The sequence below is a fragment of the Vigna radiata genome, unplaced genomic scaffold (assembly GCF_000741045.1).
Source record: "Vigna radiata var. radiata cultivar VC1973A unplaced genomic scaffold, Vradiata_ver6 scaffold_86, whole genome shotgun sequence".
Lineage (NCBI taxonomy): Eukaryota > Viridiplantae > Streptophyta > Magnoliopsida > Fabales > Fabaceae > Vigna > Vigna radiata.
The window spans coordinates 771263-794671 of NW_014543269.1; the positions used below are offsets into that span (position 1 = coordinate 771263).

At 28.2% G+C, this 23409-nt stretch overlaps 2 protein-coding genes and 1 pseudogene across 2 annotated transcripts; 1 reads left to right on the forward strand and 2 right to left on the reverse strand.

Moving 5' to 3' along the window:
* The first annotated feature begins 5192 nt into the window (after positions 1 to 5192).
* LOC106754202 (transcription factor bHLH162-like) lies at positions 5193 to 5993 on the forward strand. Its single transcript, XM_014636202.1, has 3 exons — positions 5193 to 5333; positions 5518 to 5847; positions 5919 to 5993. Exons 1-3 carry the CDS (start codon positions 5193 to 5195, stop codon positions 5991 to 5993), a joined length of 546 nt encoding a protein of 181 aa, XP_014491688.1.
* Positions 5994 to 9925: 3932 nt separating this feature from the next.
* LOC111241113 lies at positions 9926 to 10688 on the reverse strand. The gene is made up of 3 exons (XM_022777898.1): positions 10563 to 10688; positions 10432 to 10478; positions 9926 to 10308 (listed from the first exon to the last, which is right to left on the reverse strand). The coding sequence occupies exons 1-3, from the start codon at positions 10675 to 10677 to the stop codon at positions 10057 to 10059; spliced, it is 414 nt and encodes a 137-aa protein (XP_022633619.1). The 5' UTR covers positions 10678 to 10688; the 3' UTR covers positions 9926 to 10056.
* A 272-nt stretch (positions 10689 to 10960) lies between these two features.
* LOC106754203 lies at positions 10961 to 13570 on the reverse strand (annotated as a pseudogene).
* Positions 13571 to 23409: the final 9839 nt, after the last annotated feature.

The following is a 23409-nucleotide window of genomic DNA, read 5'->3' on the forward strand; positions in this document are numbered from 1 at the left end:
TATAATATATATAATTTTTAACATTATATTATGTTTTAACTCACCGACATGTTTGACTCAAATAACACGAATAAAATATTTAATTTATTAGATAAATAATATAAAAATATTATTAAATACTTAAAATATAAAATAAAGTTATTTGTTAAAGATTTAGAATTTATTTAGTTCTTTCGTCATTATAAAGTTACTATATAATAATAATAATATATCATTATTTACTATTAATATTATTATGTTTATTATTTTGTGTTTGCATCTAACTTTTAATTTTATAAAATATAAATGGTGGAAGTACTAATATTGAAGTTTCCTTTCAATTTTATGTTAAAAATTATAGATATTATATATAAAAAAAACACATATATATAAACATTTTTCTAGAAATTTAGAACAAAATTTTACCATTTATTAAGTAATTTGAAAAAAAAAATATTCAACAACAAAAATAAGATTCAATCAAACTTATTTAAGAAAATATATATCACAAGTTCAAATTTGAATCATGTAAATGTTTCATGAGTCATGTAAATGTTCCATTAATGTAGAGAGAGAAAGAGAAAGATTGGTAAGTAGAGGAGAGGTGTAGGGTATTTTTGGAATAAAAAAAATAGTAGGAAAGTGTAAAATATTTTTGAAATAAATTAAAATAATGCGGAGGTACAGGTCCCACTTGAGGAGGTGGAGGGAGCAACACCCAAATTCATTTTATGCTCTTAGAAAACACATGCAACAACAATACATGTTACACGTAGACAAGTTACAAAGAGACTAAAAAAAAAACAAAGATCAATTTATTTTTGTTCAAGATTATATATGATCGGATATAAATGTAGCATTCTTCACAAGAAACTATAACATTCAAGGAGGCATGTAGAATAGTAAAAAACTTAAGGAGAGTACTAAGATAAAAATGAATAATTTTATCAAGATAAGTAATGTTTTTAAAATAAAACTTAAAAAAATTATATTATTACCGGTGGAATTTTATCGACGGTTCCCAGACCTTCGGTAATTTTTGTTTACCGAAAGATTTTCTGACGACCTCTACAAGAGTACTTTACCGAAGGGTTTTGGCCTTCGGTACTTGACATGGGACATTACTGAAGGAATTTGACCTTCGGTAAGTTGATGGTGTATAATTAAGAAAATGTGATTTTTCCATCCCTCATTTCGCGAAATCTATCTTCAGTAATATTCAGATTCTCCGTCCTTCTTGCCCTAACTCCTTCTCCCAACTCCCTCTGCAACTTGTGCACAATGTTTCCCTCACCAATCTTTCATTTTGGAGCCAAATAATTTCGTTTTGTTCTTCGAGCCAGCTAACCCTTGCTTGGCAGCTTTCACCCAAATTTCGTTTTCATTCACAGATGTTGTCTCCATCCCTCGGACAACCATTCGCAGCAATCGACGCCATCTTCGGTGACACTTCGTTCTGTGTTTCCAAGGACCAACCATCGTCACTTGAGTCGCACAAGGGCGCTTGGTTGGAGGGTTCGTTGGAGACTAAATCCACCGGTAACCGTTTGCGACGGAATTTAGGTCATCGGTAAGTCGTCGATAAAATAGATTTCTGACAAAATATATCATATAGCGACAGAAATTGGCCTTTGGTAATATCATCAATTGTTGTAGCGTTATAACTCAAGCCTTTTAATAATAAAATAATTAAATATCTTTTATAAAATTAGGTGTATAAAATTCAATTATTTTGGGCCCCTAACACCACAATTTTATGGGTTAGATTGTCCAAAAAGCTTTATGGTAGATGTTGTGGTGGAAATGCCTCATAAGATTGCTCATTCTTCTCTAAGGTGTTCTCAATAGGGATTTTTGTTTTTGCAATAATTGGTTTCTCCTCCATGATGTAAGAGCTACGATGTTTGCCTCTTAAATCAAAATGGGTGAATTCTTAAGGTGCCTAAGAGAGACCTTCCAAGGAGAAACGGTCTCCTAAGGATCTTCGAAAGGACCAAGAAGTTGCCTAAGAATTTCCAAAGTATCCAAATATTTGAAGAGTCCCAAAACAAATAAGACATTTTGCTTGAAGCATCAAAAGGTGAGAACTTATAAAATGTAGCTGAGAAGAAATCAACGCGACAACAAAAGTACATGAATTTTGTTTTGACAAAATCTGATAAGTATTTATTAAGTATTCTAGTGGAGAAATAAGAAGTTAAATAATATAGAATAGATATCGAAAATGATTGGTAAAATTAAATACAACGTTGAAAAATAATAAAGATAAGAGAGAAACTAAAAATTAGGAAAAACAAAAATAAAAAGATTACTAATGTAATGAGAAAAAACAAGGATAAAGGGACCACCGAAATCATTATCATTCTATTTCCGATTCCCTAATTATTATTGTGAAACAAAGCAAAATGCGTATCTTTGAAAATAAGTTATGTCAAACCCAGGTGATACGTGCCCACTTTTGAAACATATTCTAAAACCTATTGTGTTTTTTTTTTTTTTTTTTATTACGAAATATTAACACTTTATTTTATTACTACCGTTATTCGATTTAGTGAAATACCATACTAATTTTAATCAAAAGATTAAGTCTAATAGAGAAGAATTCTTAGTAATAAAAGTTATTATTAATTTAAAAATTAGTATAACTCTTATTAATTTCTATTACTATTACTAGTAGGAATACATATACGTTTATATTTTTTATAATAACTACAAATAAAAAATAATTATTAAATTTTAAAAAATAAACAAAACTATAAAGTTAAATATAAATAAATTATAATTTTTTATTTATTTTTTAGACATTTTTTTATTATATGTTATTATAATATTATAATTTTTTTATATATTTTGTAGAATTTTTTTATTATAAGTTATTATTTTAGTTTTAAAAAATAGTTACTTTATGATAATTATGTTAGTTTAAAAAATAAAATAGCAACAATTTGTATACATTAAAAAAGAGTCTTGGACAAGAGAAAATAAAAAATAACAGAGGTAACAAAAAACGAGATAAATGTATAACAAGAACAAAATTTAATACATAATATATATATATATATATATATATATATATATATATATATATATATATATATATATATATATATATANTTTGTTCTTCGAGCCAGCTAACCCTTGCTTGGCAGCTTTCACCCAAATTTCGTTTTCATTCACAGATGTTGTCTCCATCCCTCGGACAACCATTCGCAGCAATCGACGCCATCTTCGGTGACACTTCGTTCTGTGTTTCCAAGGACCAACCATCGTCACTTGAGTCGCACAAGGGCGCTTGGTTGGAGGGTTCGTTGGAGACTAAATCCACCGGTAACCGTTTGCGACGGAATTTAGGTCATCGGTAAGTCGTCGATAAAATAGATTTCTGACAAAATATATCATATAGCGACAGAAATTGGCCTTTGGTAATATCATCAATTGTTGTAGCGTTATAACTCAAGCCTTTTAATAATAAAATAATTAAATATCTTTTATAAAATTAGGTGTATAAAATTCAATTATTTTGGGCCCCTAACACCACAATTTTATGGGTTAGATTGTCCAAAAAGCTTTATGGTAGATGTTGTGGTGGAAATGCCTCATAAGATTGCTCATTCTTCTCTAAGGTGTTCTCAATAGGGATTTTTGTTTTTGCAATAATTGGTTTCTCCTCCATGATGTAAGAGCTACGATGTTTGCCTCTTAAATCAAAATGGGTGAATTCTTAAGGTGCCTAAGAGAGACCTTCCAAGGAGAAACGGTCTCCTAAGGATCTTCGAAAGGACCAAGAAGTTGCCTAAGAATTTCCAAAGTATCCAAATATTTGAAGAGTCCCAAAACAAATAAGACATTTTGCTTGAAGCATCAAAAGGTGAGAACTTATAAAATGTAGCTGAGAAGAAATCAACGCGACAACAAAAGTACATGAATTTTGTTTTGACAAAATCTGATAAGTATTTATTAAGTATTCTAGTGGAGAAATAAGAAGTTAAATAATATAGAATAGATATCGAAAATGATTGGTAAAATTAAATACAACGTTGAAAAATAATAAAGATAAGAGAGAAACTAAAAATTAGGAAAAACAAAAATAAAAAGATTACTAATGTAATGAGAAAAAACAAGGATAAAGGGACCACCGAAATCATTATCATTCTATTTCCGATTCCCTAATTATTATTGTGAAACAAAGCAAAATGCGTATCTTTGAAAATAAGTTATGTCAAACCCAGGTGATACGTGCCCACTTTTGAAACATATTCTAAAACCTATTGTGTTTTTTTTTTTTTTTTTTATTACGAAATATTAACACTTTATTTTATTACTACCGTTATTCGATTTAGTGAAATACCATACTAATTTTAATCAAAAGATTAAGTCTAATAGAGAAGAATTCTTAGTAATAAAAGTTATTATTAATTTAAAAATTAGTATAACTCTTATTAATTTCTATTACTATTACTAGTAGGAATACATATACGTTTATATTTTTTATAATAACTACAAATAAAAAATAATTATTAAATTTTAAAAAATAAACAAAACTATAAAGTTAAATATAAATAAATTATAATTTTTTATTTATTTTTTAGACATTTTTTTATTATATGTTATTATAATATTATAATTTTTTTATATATTTTGTAGAATTTTTTTATTATAAGTTATTATTTTAGTTTTAAAAAATAGTTACTTTATGATAATTATGTTAGTTTAAAAAATAAAATAGCAACAATTTGTATACATTAAAAAAGAGTCTTGGACAAGAGAAAATAAAAAATAACAGAGGTAACAAAAAACGAGATAAATGTATAACAAGAACAAAATTTAATACATAATATATATATATATATATATATATATATATATATATATATATATATATATATATATATATATATATAGAATTAGCTAAAATAATCATCCAACTTAATCAAATGCAGGACTATTATTCAGAACCTATATTTGAACAATTTTATCCTTATAATATAAAAATTCCTTATATCTTTATTTTACTCTTTATAAATGTAAAGATAAAATATAACTATTTGAACTTAGCTTATAAAGAAAATAACTGAAGTAAATATTAATTAGCTAGAAGCAAAAAAGAATCCAAACACCGGAAATGATATTATCTAACTATATAATCAGAGGTTCCACGGATCATTTTCATAGAACCCTAGACTCTAATAAATCATAGAATATCAACACCATCAATGGCTAATCTTGAGCAGGGAGATCAACAGTCTTCAACGAGAGCNATGGAAAGAAAAACTATAGAAAAAAACAGGAGGATCCATATGAAGAATCTCTATTCCCAGCTTAACTCTCTTCTCCCTAACAATAATAATCCCAGGGTTTGTTCTCTCTCTCTCTCTCTCCTTCAATCATCATGCTTGGTTTTGTTCAAGAAAATGAGAAAGTAGTGTTTTTGTAAAACATTTATTGCATATCCAGATCTAAAACATGAACTTCTTTATCAGTTTTGATGAAGTTGTGAGTGCAATGGCTTGAGAGTATCTAACAAAACATTGAACGCAGGGTGAATCATTATCACGTGTTGATCAAATAGATGGGGCTATCAACCACATAAAGAACCTAGAGACAAAGGTGAAGATAGCAGAAAAGCACAGAGAAAGTTTAAGGGAAAGGAAGAGATCTCGTAGCGGATGTTCTAGTTCTTCTGAAACAAGGAAAGTTGAGGTTCATGAAATGGGTTCCTTCCTACGAATCACTCTGGTGTGTGACTACGAGGATCAGTTCATTTTAAGGGAAATTATTCGTATGCTTAATGAAGACAACATAGAAGTCAAGAGTGTTCATTCCTCACTCACATCTGCGATCTCGTCTCTACATGTTCTCAACGCGGAGGTATGAACAGTGTTACCTAGGATTCCTTACATTAGTTTACAAAATCAATTGTTGTTTCTCGTTTTATGCAGATTCAGCAATCCTATAACTTAGGAACAAGCGTTTTGATTGAGAGACTGAAAATATTTGTGAACGGACATGGGTAGACGGAAAACACAGATTTTCCCATTTGGAAATAGGTCACTTGTAACACTGTTGAAATGTTACCAGTTTATGTCTTTTTGGGGTTTATACATCAATCATCAACCCATTTCATGTAACACGTATGACCCAGCAAAAGATATTTGATTTGTGCTTGTTGCTTTGAAATATGAATGCCCTAGTTTTTTACAGAATTAATGCAGAAGGTTATAATAATTATGAGGCTAATTTATACATTTTTGCTCTTGACTTTCACATTCACTCACTACTCCTCTTGAATAGTACACGGTCAAATATACAAGTTTGGTTCATTAAGAAGCCATGATTTACACCTATATGTAAATAATATATATATATATATATATATATATATATATATATATATATATATATATATTATTTTACTAATACTTTATTATGAAAACAATTATTTATTTTTTATCATATTTTGTATAACTATCCAAATTAATAGATATTGTACTACTAATTTTTTTCATAATATGATTAATAATATTAACTAGATATACATATATACAATATATTTACAATCTTATAAGAAATATTTCAAAAAATTTCAAAAGAATAATATAAATATTATATTCTTAAAAGAAACTAAAAAAATATAATAATATGTATACGTTCTACTTTCACATATATAAAAACAACATTACTAGTACTTCTCTACATAATTTTGTATGATCTCAACTCATGTATAATATATGGTTATCATAGCAAATGGATACTACAACACCACATAAACAAAAGATAACCTAGATAAAATTAAATAATATTACTCATAACATTATCATTACCTACTCAAAATCAATAATTCATATTAAGAATCACACAAGCACTCTTCCTCCCCTAACCCCTACCTTATCCCTTATAGCTCAATCACAACATACATTTGATCTTATCCCTTATAGCTCAATCACAACATACATTTGATGATATGTTATGTATTGAATGAACTCAAAAACTTTCTACCTATCATGACTCACTTCTGCCTCTTAGGAGTTAACGCTATATATTTATATACCAACCAAATGTCTATCTCAAGAATGACCAAAGTAAATTTCTTATATCTATGAGGTTTGATCCTTTTTCATACTGAAGTTCTAAGTTGTACAAACCTTCTTTGACTTTCACAACTATATATCTTTCTCTAGTAGAATCATGATAATTTCTATTTGAAACCCTTTCAATACACTACCTATCATCATATCAATATAGTACTCCCTCCCTAAGAACCACTACATTCACATTACCCAAATCAAACAAATTCAAAAAAATAATTTGAACACTTCAATAATGTTAATTTTAATTTTAAACAACTCAATTGATTAGTTCAAATCATTATTTTTTAAAGCATCATTTTTTACTCATTTCAAATCAATATTGATCCTTAATTCAAGTATTCATGTTTACACTGACATCGACTTCATAAGAAAATATATAGAATTTACTCTACTTATCCAAGAGTGTTCAATTCAAACATTGTTAAACAAGCAAACAATCAACAATATTCAAGTTGAAGCATTAAAACTATTTCTCAATACAATCCTAGTATAAGAAAAAAAATCTAGTGACACTATTCAATTAACTATGCAATACAGTCATATGAGAAACATAGCCTATAAAAATGGAATGGCATGTTTTAAATTACTAACAAAGTATAGGCTACAATTCAGATAAAATCATAGCCTATACTCCTGGTGTACGAGTATAATGTATAGTTCACTTGAGGAATCGTAGCCTACACTAAAAGAATCATAATATAAGTTACGTTTTTTTGAGTGAACTGTAACCTATACTCAAACACCTATATATAGGTTATGTTTTTATCGTGAACCACAACGTATACCCCTGAATAGGGTTAATTTCAACATTTTTTACTTGGCTTGCACATCCCATTGTAGTCTCCCACCACTATGAACACCTTCTTTTCTATCTCTCTCTTTCTCTCCCTCTCTCTCCCTTTCTCTCTCCCCTTCTCTCTCCTTCCCTCTCCTTTTCTCTCCTCTCTCTCTAAAGAAAAAGTGAACTAACATATGAAAATAAAGTTTTTCCTCTTCGTATTTCTTTGAATAGTAAATCACGATTTCGTTGAAGACGAACTCCACTGCAAGCAAAGTCTTTGTTTTCGTTGATTGATAGAGAAATCCCGCAAATTAGGTGCTCTCAATTTTGATTTCAACAATTAACCTTAATTTGAACTTTCTTTTTAAACGTTAACAAAGCTACTTACCACCAATTTCACTTTTGACATTGAACATTTAATGTACTTGTGTATTCACTGCGCCAAACACCATTATCCACGTCATAAAAAATTTAAAGTGCTGCTTTTGGAAGACTAAATTTGAGGATTTCTATAATGAAAAAAATAAAAATGAATCAAAATTTTAAAGAGAGACTAAAACAAAAATTCGCATGATAGTTTAGAGACTAAAAATATATTTAACTATAATATAAATGATAAAAATTATGTCTATTTATAATGTGAAAACATTATATTAATACAAAATCAAATCATGACCGGTATAAAAGTATATAATAAAAAATTTTAAAAAAATCATAATAATATACTATATATATAAAGAAAATAATAGCTGAAAAAAAAATCGCAGAGAACATTGACTTCTTTTACAAATATAAGAGGGTTAAATACAAATTATTAAATTGTTTATTTAAAAAAAAAATAACCAATCAAATATATCCTAGACTCACCAAATAGAGTCTTATGTTCATGTATGATAATATAACTTGTATGTCCTCCTTGACGTGGAAGGTTCCCTTGAACTTTTCATGATAATTCATGCTTTGGACATCTTGACATATGTATGACACTACAATGAAAATGTGACAATGAACTCAACGTGTTTCACAAATTACAGTTCTGTGTTCTTTTTTGAACAAGAATTAATCAAGTCAAAGTTTCACGCAAAAATCCAATGGAAGTACGTAAGCCGTTTTTCTTTTCTATATAATCATGTTTCTGTATTAGTGTTGAAGGAGAATATGATTTATGATTTCTCTGTATACTTGTTGATTAGGTAAGGAACAGTAGGAAAATATCTAATTCAACGTTATAATATTATCGTCAAAACGTCGTCTCAATTTTATCACATTAAACCTAATACATTAAGCATGTTGGCCGTAAAACGTATATGAGCTAAATATAAAAATTATATTTAATACGATTTGGTTTCCTTTAAACAAGGGGAAAAAGAAAACACTATTATATTATAATAAAGTAATAAATAGTTTTTGTTTCAATGCATATTTAATATATGATTATAATAATTGGTGATATAATAATATTTAAATAATTGAGTTTAGGCATGGGTAAAGACTTCCAAGAAAAAATAAGGCTTAATTACCTTTTTAGTTCCCAAGTTGGGGGCTGAATTTCTGTTTCATACCCGCTTTTAAAAGTGATGTAATTCGGTCCACATGTTACTGATTTTGCTTTTAATAGGTCCCTTCCGTTAACTCTACGTGCCAGTATTTTTCTTCTCTCTCCTTTGCTATTCCTACTATTACTGACATTTCTTTCTCTCTCTTCTATTTCTCTCTAACCATTATCACTACCTCTCACATTTTTCTCTCTTTTCTATTTTTCTCTCTCTGACCATTATTTTTATTTAGGTTAAATATATGTTTTAGTTCTTATATTTGTTCCCAATTCTGAATTGGGTCCTCATGTTTTTTTTTTGTCTCAATTGCATCCTAATATTTGTTAATTTGAGGCAATAAAGCCCTCACCGTTAAATAGCCACTAACGCCGTTTGCACTGTGCTAATCTGTAACGGACATTTATTTTTTAATTTAAGTAATTTCATTACGTGGAATTTTGATTTAAAAAAAATACATTTAATTGACACGTATATTTGTATTATATTTGTTTAAAGTGTTTTTATTTTAGTTAAGTTGGGGATTAGGGTGTCGTTCTGAACTAGGGATTTAAAAAGAGGCTGTAATCTTTGGAGTGCATACATTCAATTGTGAGCAATTTTGTTTTTTGTGATCTCTTTCAAGCCAAGTAATTATTCGAATTTGAGAAGAAACTCAGAATTTGTGCAGAAGGGTTTGTGATTGATCAGAGTAAACATAAACATGAACATAAATGGAGGAGACTGAGTGTGAGGTAGCAGAAAGGGAGTAGATAAACTGAATACCATCTCCAGAGTCAGCAGTAGCAGACTCAGTTTCCTTGCTATCCAAACATTCCTCACCAGCATCATCAATCAAATTCCGTCTCTTGGAAATACTATTCTCATTAAGGTTGTTTGAAGAGTCAAAATGACCCGGCTCAACGAACTGTAACAACAATTATATATGGGTAATGAGACAATAAAGAAGCCATTTTTCAATAATTTTCACAAATAAGGGAATATTTATGTTAGGAGGTTATTTTGAGGAAGAAAGAGAAGTAAAAGTGACCTTACGAAGGATGACGATTGCTTCTTTTGTGGCGCTCTTCTCTCGCTCTGCAAAGAGAAATAGAAAATGACGGAAATGGAAGGGAAAAGGGAATGAATGAGAAAAAGAAGATAATGAAGAAGTAACTGAACTGAGAGTGCAAGTGATGAGAAATCCAGAGTGAGAGTTACGAAGAAGAGAAGAGGGAGCGTTGTAGTCGAAACGAGGAAGGTTGATAACTGCCGCATGCTGCTCCCATGGACTCATCGTCTCCTTCTCCAATCCCTCCCTTTTCTCTTCCAAAAACCCTTTCGTTTCTCTCTTCCAAAAACCCTTTTTTTAAATCAAAATTCCACGTAATGGAATTACTTAAATTAAAACTAAATGTCCGTTACAGATCAGCACAGTGCAAACGACGTTGGCTATTTAACGGTAAGGATTTTATTGCCCCAAATTAACAAATATTAGGATGCAATTGGAACAAAAAAAACATGAGGACCCAATTGAGAATTGGGAACAAATATGAGGACTAAAACATATATTTAACCTTTTATTTATTCATGCAGTGAACACAACCTATTATTTTGGCACCATGGTTGACAAGGTCCAAAGCGACTTCCATGTCGGAATTCTCAGACCCAACAATAAGAAGATGATCGTCTTTGAACTCCTTCCCTGACTTGAATCTAGTGGAATGAATCACCTTCCCAGGAAAACTACTCAACCCTTCCACCGCCGGCACAAAGGGGTCGCTAGTTTCCCCAGTAGCCACCACCAAGAATCTCCCGCAGCACTTCTCCACCTCGTCGGATTCCCCATTCCGGGCCATGAATTCTGTACTTGTCATTTTCATGAGAGTTAATGAATCCAATTTCTTCAACCAGCTTACTCTCCCAGACAAGGCCGCACCAGGACCCATATTATCATACTCTGAGAATTCCACTCCACCTCTGCATAAATCTCAAGTTTCAAACTACACATCAATATTGTAACTTATGATTTTTCAATGAGAAACCATAAGCTCTCCATGGTCTTCCCAAGTATGTTTTACCAACTCCATGGATGTTGCAGTTCTTGAAAACAAAACCATTTTCATCGTCTGCATTCATTCTCCCTTGCGCTGCGATGAAACCAATAATTGCTTTACCTGGATACACTTCACGAACTGATATGCTATAACTCTGAAAATATACATATCATATCATGTAATATGAATTAATTAATTTAGTGAAATAGGATTTCTTTCATATTATTATTATCATTATTATTATCACCTCATATAAAGATTGACCAGCACCAAAGATGAAATCTATAGCCACTTCTATGGTGCAAGAGTTAAAGTAACGTCTTCCTTTATCATCCTACAGAGTATCTTGCAAACTGTAGAAGCCAACACCATAGAAAGATGACCTGTCTCCACTTATCATTGCAGCCACTGCAGGCGTCATCAGATTCCCCTTTTTTGGATCATTGAAAGAATTTTGCTCATCTTAAACAAAATAATTATATCTTCTTTAATTGATCAACCAAAACCCAGCATCAAAAATAAAATATATTAACAAACAATCATTAATTAAGAAATTGAACCATTGAAATTTCTATATATATATATATATATTATATGTTAAAATTGAAAATTAATTATAATCTTAACTTTATTGTTTATTAATTAATGACCGTTATTAACGTTTTGGTGGGGCTAATCTAAAATGTTTATAGAAAATATGTATAATGAATTAAATTTCCTTTTATTTTTTTGGAAAATACTTAGCAATTCATTACCTAATGTAGATATAAATTAAATTATTATAAGAAAGGAAGGTAGTTGACTTTCTTTGCAGTTACAATCATAAAAAAATTGATAATATCAAGAATAATAAATTTTATTTTTCCTTATATTTTCTAATTAAAGATAAAGATTTACATACACCACCACTTAATATATGAAATTTTTTAAGTAATATAAGAAGAAAAAAGAATACATTATGACTACATATAAACATGGTCTTGCAGACAATGTGATGAAGAGAATTAGGTTATACCAAGAGTTTTCAATATTTTGAATAGCAACGTGTTAAGATGTAACATGAAACTGTTGATGACAAGTCATTAAAGGGATAGAGAAAATAAAATGTGGAGAGAATATGTATGGACAAAATGTAGAAAGAAGAAGAATTAATGGAATAAAATAAGAAAAAAATAATTAAAGCGGTTTGTAATATCAAGGTAAAACAAAAGACAGTAATGGTAACTAAGAAAACGTAAGAGGCATTTATGTCTACCCTGAAGCTAATGGTCTTAACCACAATGTCGTTAGCATGGTTAAGAATGTAGGACTCTGTGCACTTGAATCATGGTCATCCCACTCAACAAAAGTCTTATATAGATAAGGCTTGTCTTCTGGGATCTTCAACTTCTCCCTTTCAATGGACACAACACATCAAAAGTCTTATCAGTTATACTTCTGCAGAAAATATTCTCAAACCAGCAAATTCATTTTACCTGTATGTGCCTGCATTCACGTTGATGTGAATCCACTGCTTGTTGTTGGAAGGGATTGATTCAATGCCAGATTGTATCTTGGAGAAGTTTCCATTACCAGATTGATCAACAGTGATTATCCTTTGAGAAGAAGCTGACTTATCATGAAATCGTTTTTGACTGTGATGAGAATGATGACTTAGGGAAGCAGTGACAAGCCTTGATGATGAAAAAGCAGGTTCTTGCTCAAGTACTACTGCTGCAAGAAGTGAACATCTTTGGTAAAGAGGCTTTACGTTTATACTCCACTATCACTGCCTCATCACATAATAACATCAGTGCACATGTACTTTATACTCTCCCAGCACTCGTGTTTCTACTCCTGATATATATTCATTCATACAGTTTGGAAGTATACAGCATCTAGAATGAAATGCATCTGATACTAATGAGCGTATGTATGAGAAGTGAGATTAAGCTTTCTTTTGGAAGAAAATAATAGGTTGTGTTCACTACATCAATAAATAAATATAATGGTGAGAAAGAGAAATAGAAGAGAAAGAAAAAGGTGAAAGGTAATTAAAAAGGTGAGAGAGAGAAATAGAAGTGAGAGAAAGAAGTGTCAGGAATAGCAAGGAGAGAAAAGAAAAATACCTATGTATACGTAAATTATGGCCATTGCAAGCCACTTAACGAAAGGGACCTATTAAAAGCAAAATAAGGGAAGGGACCTATTAAAAGCAAAATAGTAACATGATGACCAAACTAAATCACTTTTAAAAGCGGTATCAAACAGAAATTCAAACTCCAACTTAGAGACTAAAAAGGTAATTAAGCCAAAAAATAATAAACATATTTTTAGAAACTGGGACAATTTATGGTAGCTTTCTTCAGCAAAGAACAATTTTTTTCCATTTTTAGAAGGTTAAATCTCTTGACTTCTAGTCAACTCCAAGGCATTGGGCCTTGATTCCATTCCTTCAAAACGGTGTCTTTTATCAAACATTGTCCAAAAATAATCTTAGAATAAGAGAGTGATTATGAGTCTAAAATTTATTGTAACATGAAAAATTTTGATCGATTTTCATCATTTTCTTTTTAAAAAGTTGTAGATATATTCCTTTACAATCAATCGTGTTAGTTTTTTCTTAACGTGGCTAACAATGTGTAGAGATGGCAAAAAAATCTGTGGGTATGGATATCTGCGGGTGAAACCTGCGGCGGATAATGAGTAGAAGATATTTTAATACCTGCTTCTAAATGGGTCGGATACGGATAGTGTACTACTCGATTGGCGAGTACCCGTTACCCGCAAAAAATAATAAAAGAATTAATTTATATATTTTTTAATTATATTTAATTAAAAATAAAATAAAATTATATAATATTATATTTTATTAGGTTAAATTTAATTAAAATTAAATTTTAATTTATATTTAATTTAATTTATATTATATATATATATATATATATATATATATATATTCTAACTTTATTTAAATTTTATTAAAAATACATAATTTTTTATAAAATTCATTTCAATACATCATCTAACATCATCTAAATATGATACAAGTCATTATGTTTACAGCAACCACACGTACAAAAACACATAACACATTCCAAAACAATTTAAAGTATAATATTTTTCTCAAACTTTTGCCCAAAAAGTGGAAAAACAAAGCGTAAAATAACTTTACTTTGGCTTGCTGAACGAACAATTACTAGAATTATAATTCTCAAAAGTTTGTTGAACGCAAGTTTTTCCATCCAACAAAAATAATGTAAAGAGCTCTTTGGAATTTAAGTTATAGTTCACCCTAACATCACCCAACGGCTTATGAAATTGAATAATAATGGTAGTGGAAGAAGAAATATATCATTAGTTTTCTGTTGATTAGACAAAAAGTGATTGAGAAACTTTTGACCTTGTGCTCGATTTGCAAAATTATGATGTATGCTAAGTGACGTAAGGTTTTTTTCTCACTTTCTTAATCACTTTCAACATCACGAAGAGACTTTTTCAGCTACTCTCGCACCACTGCTGCGTTTGTAGACCAAATTATTTGATAAAAGGAAAATTAACAAAGAAATTCTCTTTTTTTCTTCTTTTTTCTCAGAAAGTAATATACAATAGAAAGAAATGCAACTTTAAATTGACAAGAATGATTTTGATTCAAAAGATATACAATGTAGGAAGATAAACTATTGATAGTTATTATTTATCTATATTCATTATAGTCAATATTTTAATATTTATTTATAAAAAGAAATGGTATATGTATTTACAACAAATTTAAATTTTATTAAATTTAATTTAATTAAAATTAAAATTAATTTATATTTTATTAAGTGAGATTTAATTAAAATTAAATTCTAATTTATATTATATTATATATTTTTTTTAATTTTATTTCTTTTTTTTTTTTAAATTTATAAAATATATTTTGTTAAATATTTGTGGATATCTATAATAAATATCTACGGGTTTTAAATAGATCTATTGTTATCCTTAATTACAATGTTTTACTATCAATACAAGTCTTAAAAAATATTTCCCATCTTGCCTTCAGTTTGAAACACTAAAAGTATTTTAAATAATATTTATTTATATTTTTCTAAGAACTTTTTAATAATTGTATATGCACTAGTCAGTTTAGGATCGGAGGGTTCCACCAGTCAAGAACATCAAGTAAACCGGTCAGTCAAGTAACATGAACCAAACTATCAACTTTAAATAAAAATTAAGATTGATGATGACTAACTTAAGCCAAAGCACAATCATTACGAGTTGAGCTGTAATTAGGCCAATGTTAATATGAAACTTATTCCGAAATCTATAAATAGAGGTTTGAAATATTGTAATAGGTTGACTATATTTAATATGGACTTATCACTAAGACGGTGAAATATTTGCTGACTTTGACATCAGAGTACATTCTGTAGGTAACTTTTCAATGCAACCGAACGTACTGAAGGATGAACAACGACCAATGCAAGGAGTTAGACGAACAAAATTTAAAAGACTATTAACCTTGATCCCATAAACTGAAACAATAATTATTTTTAGTAATAAAATATTGTATTCAAATAATAATAATAATTATAACCAAGATTTTAAATCAAATAATTTAGTTATATATAATAGGTATGTAAAATAATAAATGTATCAAAATTTTATAACTAAAGGTTTTTGTAGTCATGCAAAGTAATTTTGTTGAACTGATCATATTTGTCTATAAATTTTGACAATATTAAAGTTTAGAACGAAATACAACCATAGTCCAATTTAAGACCTTTTGCATATAATTTTCAAAAACCTTATATGTGTTGTATTTACAGGGTAGGGTTGGAATTTTACACCATAATATAAAATGGGTTAGAACTCGTGGGTCAATCTGATCCACCACGAGTTCAGGCTAGGTTAGGTTTGAAAAAAAATGAAATTTTTTTATATCGGCCAATCTTCAATCCGACTCACCCGGATTGAGTTCGTGGTGAGCATCAACCCACCTAGTTTAATTTAATTATTTATTATTTTGTATTTCAATATTATTATTTAACATTTTTTTTATTGTATTGTAAATGAGAATAAAGAAAAAGATATTTCAAGAGAGCAAAATATTATAAATTTATCCATTCAAGTCTTTAATTTTATAAATGGATAAATAACACAAAAATTATCAATATTATAAACTTATTTATGCGCTTTTTGGATTTGTTTTTGGATTACATTTGAATTTTATGTTAATTTTTTTTTTATTTTGAATTATCTTTGGAGTTTAACATCTGGTGAAATTATTTAAATTTGAATTACAAAAAAATTGTACTTTTTTTTAATTTAAAAAAATTGTAATTAAGTGAGTGAGTGAGCTAACCCGTTTAACCCACCAACCCATGGTAGGCCGTACCGAGTTCAAATTTTTTCGGCTCAATAATAAATGAATCGGCTCATTAAGTAACCAACCCGTAATAGGTCGAATCGAGTTGGATCGAATGACCCGTTTTGACACCACTATCATAAGGGTGTTGCTCCCTACACCTCCCCAAGTGGGACATGTACCTCCCCATTAATTTAATTTATTTCAAAAATATTTTACACCTCCCCACTATTTTCTTTATTCCAAAAATACCTTACACCTCCCTATTATCCTTAACAATCTTTCTCTTTCTCTCTCTACATTAATGGACCATTTACATGGCTCATTAATGGAGCATTTACATGACTTAAATTTGAAGTTAGATGTATTTTCTTAAATAAGTTTGATTCAATCTTATTTTGGTTGTTCAATATATTTTTTTCTTTTCAAATTACTTAATAAATGGTAAAATTTTGTTCTAAATTTATAGAAAAATGTCTATATATATGTGTGTTTTTTTACATATAATATCTATAATTTTTAACATTATATTATGTTTTAACTCATCGACATGTTTGACTCAAATAACTTGAATAAAATATTTCATTTATTAGATAAATAATATAAAAATATTATTAAATACTTAAAATATAAAAAAAAAATTATTTGTTAAAGATTTAGAATTTATTTACTTCTTTCGTCATTATAAAGTTAGTATATAATAATAATAATAATATATCATTATTTACATATTAATATTATTATGTTTATTATTTTGTATTTGCATCTAACTTTTAATTTTATAAAATGGAAATGGTAGAAGTACTAATACTGAAGTTTCCTCTGAATTTTATATTTTGTAGTATGTTACAAATTCAAATCTGAACCACATGAATGCTCCATTAATGTAGAGAAAGAAAGAGAAAGATTGTTAATGATAGTGGGGAGGTGTAGGATATTTTTGGAATAAAGAAAATAGTAAGGAGGTGTAAAATATTTTTGAAATAAATTAAATTAATGGGAAGGTACAAGTCCCACTTGGAGAGGTGTAGAGAGCAACACCCCTATCATAATTAACTCAAAAGCGTATAAACAAAAGTAAAGCATAGGAGAATAAGGAAAGGTTGATGGAAAAAAAAAGATATTACTTAAAAAAGAAAACGTTTTATATTGATTATATTTACATTTTATATCGCTCCCCAAATATGTGTAGATGTTATCAACTTAAAGTTTATCAATTGACGTATAAAAAAGACATTCATGTAGAAAATAGTTATTGGTTAAAACAAGAACCAATGTAATATATTTTAAATGAAAGAAGAAAAATATTCTTATATCAGGATTAACTAGGACTTATTTCAAATTTTGCCAAATCTTATTTGATTGGTTTTGGTTTAAGTTAATATATAAAATTTCATACCAAATGAAAATATAGCTTAATTTGATAGAACTTTGACCTCACCAATTTTCATTTTATATGTAAATTAGATATAACTGCAAGCATTTTATGTTTTAAAATATTACTAGTTTTAAATATGTGTCTACGTAAGATATTTATTTGTATGTTTTTAAAATAAAATTAAAGATCGAAAAAAATTAATAATAAATATTAAATTTAAAATACAATAAATTTTAAAATTAATTTATAGGTTTAGAAAGTCAATATATATCTATAAAAATATAAATAAAATATTTTTGTAAAAATATAAAGAATAAAATACATGTAAAAATAGAATAGACTTTCTAAAAACATAAAAGATATGCATAAATATGTAAAATTTATTCATCAAGAATATAAATTAGTATATGAACACACTGAAGTAATGTAAATTTTAGACTCATTTATTTAATGCATTGACAAACTCATTCCATATGTCTTGTTAGACTTGTCTAAGCAATATATGAGTACAATCATATAATTTATATTGTTAGACTCATCTAATTAGTATATGAACAAACTTGTGTAATGTATAGGATAAAGTCACCTAATGCGTATTAATAGATTTATCTAATGTGTGTATGAACAGATTTGTTTAATGTATATTTTTATACTAATGTAACAGTATATTGACAAACTCGTCTAATATGTGTTTCATGAATCGCTTGATTAATATGTGGACATACTCGTCTAATGTGTATTCTTAAACTCGTCTAATCAATGTGTGAAATGAATCCTCTAATGTGTATTGCTAGACATGTGTAATGTTTTTTGGCTATACTCATCTAATCAATGTATGAACAAACTTGTCTAATGTCTATTGCAATATTCAATCTAAGCAATAAATGATCTTACTTATCTAATGTTTATTAATAAACTCATCTAATTTGGGTGAGAAAAAACTTGTTTAATGTATATTGCTAGAGTCTTCTAATAAATATATGAATGATCCCTTTAATGTGTATTGCTAAACTCGTTTAATAAATACATAGATAATCTCGTCTAATTTTTTTACTTTTCTCATCTAATCAATGTATTCCTAGACTAATGTAATATTTTTTTTTTTGTTATATTCGTCTAATCAACATATGAAATGACTTGTCTAATATTTTTTTATTATACTTATCTAATTATTATAAGGACAATCTCACATAATATTTTTTGCATATTCTTCTAATTAGTGTATGGAAAAACTCATTTGATGTGTATTGTTAAACTCGTCTAATCAATACATTGATAAACTTACCTAATATGTATTGCTAGACTTATTTAACTAATATATGGACACACTCTTATAATGTATTTTGCTAGACTTATCTATTAAGTGTATATTCAAACTCATGTAATGTGTATTGTAAAACTTGTCTAATTAGTAAGTAAACAAACTTGCTTAATATGTATTAATAAACTTGTTTAATTCGTTTATAGACAAACTTGTCTAATGTATATTGTTAGACTTCTCTATAGAATTTTTTAATTAATGTATGGACATTATTTGTTTAATAAATGTATTTGCAGACTCAATTAATTGTATTGCAAGACTTGTTTAACCAGTGAATAGACAAGCTCATCTAATGTGTATTAAGACACTCATAATTTTGCAACACACATGTGCAAAAATGTATATTCTCATACTTGTTTATATGAACAAACTCATTTAATGTTTGTTGCTATACTTGTTTAATTAATGTATGGAAAGTCTCATATAATAAGTATTTCTAGATCCATCTACTCAATATGTGAAATAATTCATTTAATATTTTTTGTTATACTTGTTTAGTAATTGTGTGAACAAATTCATTTAATGTATATTGTTAAACTTGTCTAACCAATCTATTGACAAACTCATTTAATATTTTTTTCTACTCGTCATCTAATCAATGTACAGAATAGCTCATCTAATGTTTTCATGTTATACTCATCTCATTAATGTATAGACAAACATTTTTATTGTGTATTGTTAGACTCGTCTATTGGATTTTTTTATATTCATCTAATCAATGTATGTACAAACACATCTAATGTGTATATTGCTAAACTCATACTATTTTTTTGCTATATTTGTCTAGTTTGTTGCTAGATTTGCCTAACCAATGTATGGCTAATATATATTTGTAAACTCAAGTAATGACAATATAAATATATTATAGTTTTATATTTTAAAATAATTAGTTTGTTTGTTTTTACTTCTTGTTTCCATTTAAACTCTTCATTTTCAAGTTAAAAATAGTGAAAAGTGAATTCAAAGAATATAAAACAATTTATAATATAAAAAGTGTGATTTTCTTTTACAAATATCTAATTTAAACCTTTCAAATAACTATTAAGTACAATAATTTAGTTTATTTATTTATGTTAAAATTGCATAGTGGAATGTTGGCGTGTGACATAAACAAGGAGGGGATGAATTAGTTTACTCAATAAAATCATGCTTTTTAAAAATTTCCGCTTTATATAAACTAATAATTTGCACAAGTATTTTATACTAATTTGTATCAAAAGATCTTACGTCCAATTGTTAATATCTTTAAAGAGAGATTAAGTAAACACTAAAAATAATCAATAACTTACCATAACAGATAATAAAGTTAAGGTTAAAAAGCACCTCCTTTAACACACAAAATATGAACAACACCTTCTTTGATACACAAAGGATGAATAACTTTCCTATAATAACAACAACACTCAATCATAAGACACACTTAGTGAAAATTTTCGCTCTACCCACACTCGATTTCTCAAGGTCTTCTTTTAAAAAATACAGAAAATTGAAGAGTTTATATCCAATTGTCACTGATAATCTATTATCATAAGTAGTAAATGATTATTCTAGAAACTATTTCAAAAACTATTATTTGTTTTATGATAATTGATTACCAATATTGATAATCGAATGTTTTATAGACTTTTATGAAAATCTGAAATTAATTGTGATAATCATTTATTACTAATGATAATTAATTCTTCTATAGAATTTTTGAAAATATCAGAAACTTCCATGAATGCTCTGTTGCTTGGGTTTTGTCAATCAACAACTAAATTATTCAATCTTCAATGAATCTTTTAAATCAAAGCATTCTTTAAATCTTCAACAATTCTCTATAAATGATCGTCAAAACACTTTATTAAAGCAAGATTTCATCTTTTGTTTCTAACATGCTACAAATATAATTATTTAAAATATTATATCAATTTATATGTACATACTAAAAATATGAAAAATATTCAATAATAAGAATATTTATATTATAAATTAATATAAAAAGATAAATATAATTTATTTAAGACTATGATATTATAATTTATTTTATATTACAGTGTAAACAATTTGTATTATTGATAATTATATATTATTTTAAGAAATAAAAGAAAAAATATTTTTTGTATTTTATTTTATTAGATAATGAAAATGAAAATGAAAATGTAGTACAGAAAAAAAAATTAATACTTTAAATGTAAGTTATTTTTATCTACTATATTTTTAGTATATTCCTTTTATATATTTATAATAACAATGTACTAGAAATATATCTTAAGTAGTTTTGAAATATTGAGATAATCAAATTAAAAGTGCATCCAAACTAATTTAAAATATTAAAATAACGAATTAGAAGTGCATATGAATAATTTTACAAGATTGAGATAACCAAATTAGAAATGCATCCAAAGTAACTTTAAAATATTGAAAGTAAACAAAATTATATATATAAAATTATTTCAAATAATTTTAAAACAACCAAATTAAAAGTGCATTTTAAAATATTAAATTAAAAATGACCAAATTAAAGTATTGATAGTAAAATAAGGGTTGTAAAAGATGAAATAGAAGCTTAACCCAATAAGTAATAGAATCAAAGTAATGAGATGTGGGATGCAAACAGTAAATAGAGTGCCAATAGTGTGAAAGTGAAACTTAGTAAAACGTGGGAGCACCATTGACAGTTCAGAATATCAAAATGGGGTGCATATAGTAAAGGATCGTGCATAGAGAATCGTCTCCACCGCACCTCCGACGGTCATACATAACGCCATTTGGAGCTGCCACCACAAGTACGCCGAGATCGTCACTCGCCACCGCCGGAGCTTCGCCGGGATATTTTTCTTGTTCTAGCTTTGGTGTCTATTCTCAGTTACTCTTTGATCCCTGTGTAATTCTCTGTTTGGTGATAAAACGAGTTGTGTTTAGAAGAGTGAACGAGTCGTTCAACAGAGAAGAGTGGGTCTTTGGTTTTGGTTTTGTATAGTGTTGGTTGATGGATGAGTGGCTGGGGAAAGAAGGTTTAGGTGGTGATGTCTTTGTACAAACAAAAATAAAAGGATTAATAAAAATAAAAATAAGAATATTTTTCTATATTTTCTTAAAATTATTTTTTAATTCTAAAATAAAATTTAGAAGAATATTTATTTAACTCTTAAAATTAATTAGACTTCTTTTATATTGAAAGTATGTGTACATATTAAGTGGATAAAATTATGAATGTGTACAAATTTAAGAATGAGTACAAAATATTTGAAAGGGATCCAATTATATCTGCATTTTTATTTTTACTTCTTTTAGTATATAAATTTTTTATTATTGAACATTTTTTTTATTTTAAAAATAAATTCTGATTATTTGATAAAATTAGATGTTTATAATAGTATTTGGCCTGAGTCGCTCAATCTTGATTTTTGATCAAATAAGTCTGTCATGACCATTGGTCAGACAAATCCATCTAGACCTTCGGCTAGATTGATCTGTTTAGACCTTTGACAGGATTGGTCCATCTCAACCTACGACCTGAGCTTTTATGTCTCGATCTTTGGTCTGTGTAGGTTCGTTTCAACCTTTATATTAAGACGAGCCATTTTGGTCTTCAGCTCAGACCAAATTGTCTCGATCTTCAGCACGGGCCGATCGATCTTATGTTTGGCTTGGATGGGCCCATCTTGACCTTTGATCCAAGTCAACCCCTCTGGACCGACCCATTAGATCTTTGGCATGGGTTAACCCATTAGACCTTCGGCTTGGATCGACCCATTCAACCTTCAGCCCATCCCAACATATGGCTCAAGTCGACTAGTCTCAACCATCGGCTCTGCCTGACTCATCTTGTCCTTTGACTCAGACTGGCATGTCTCGACCTTCAACCTGGACCAACCTGTCTTGACCTTTAACTTGTGTCATCTCGTCTCTATAATCGGTCCATGTCGAGGTGGAATTGCAACACTCAAAATATA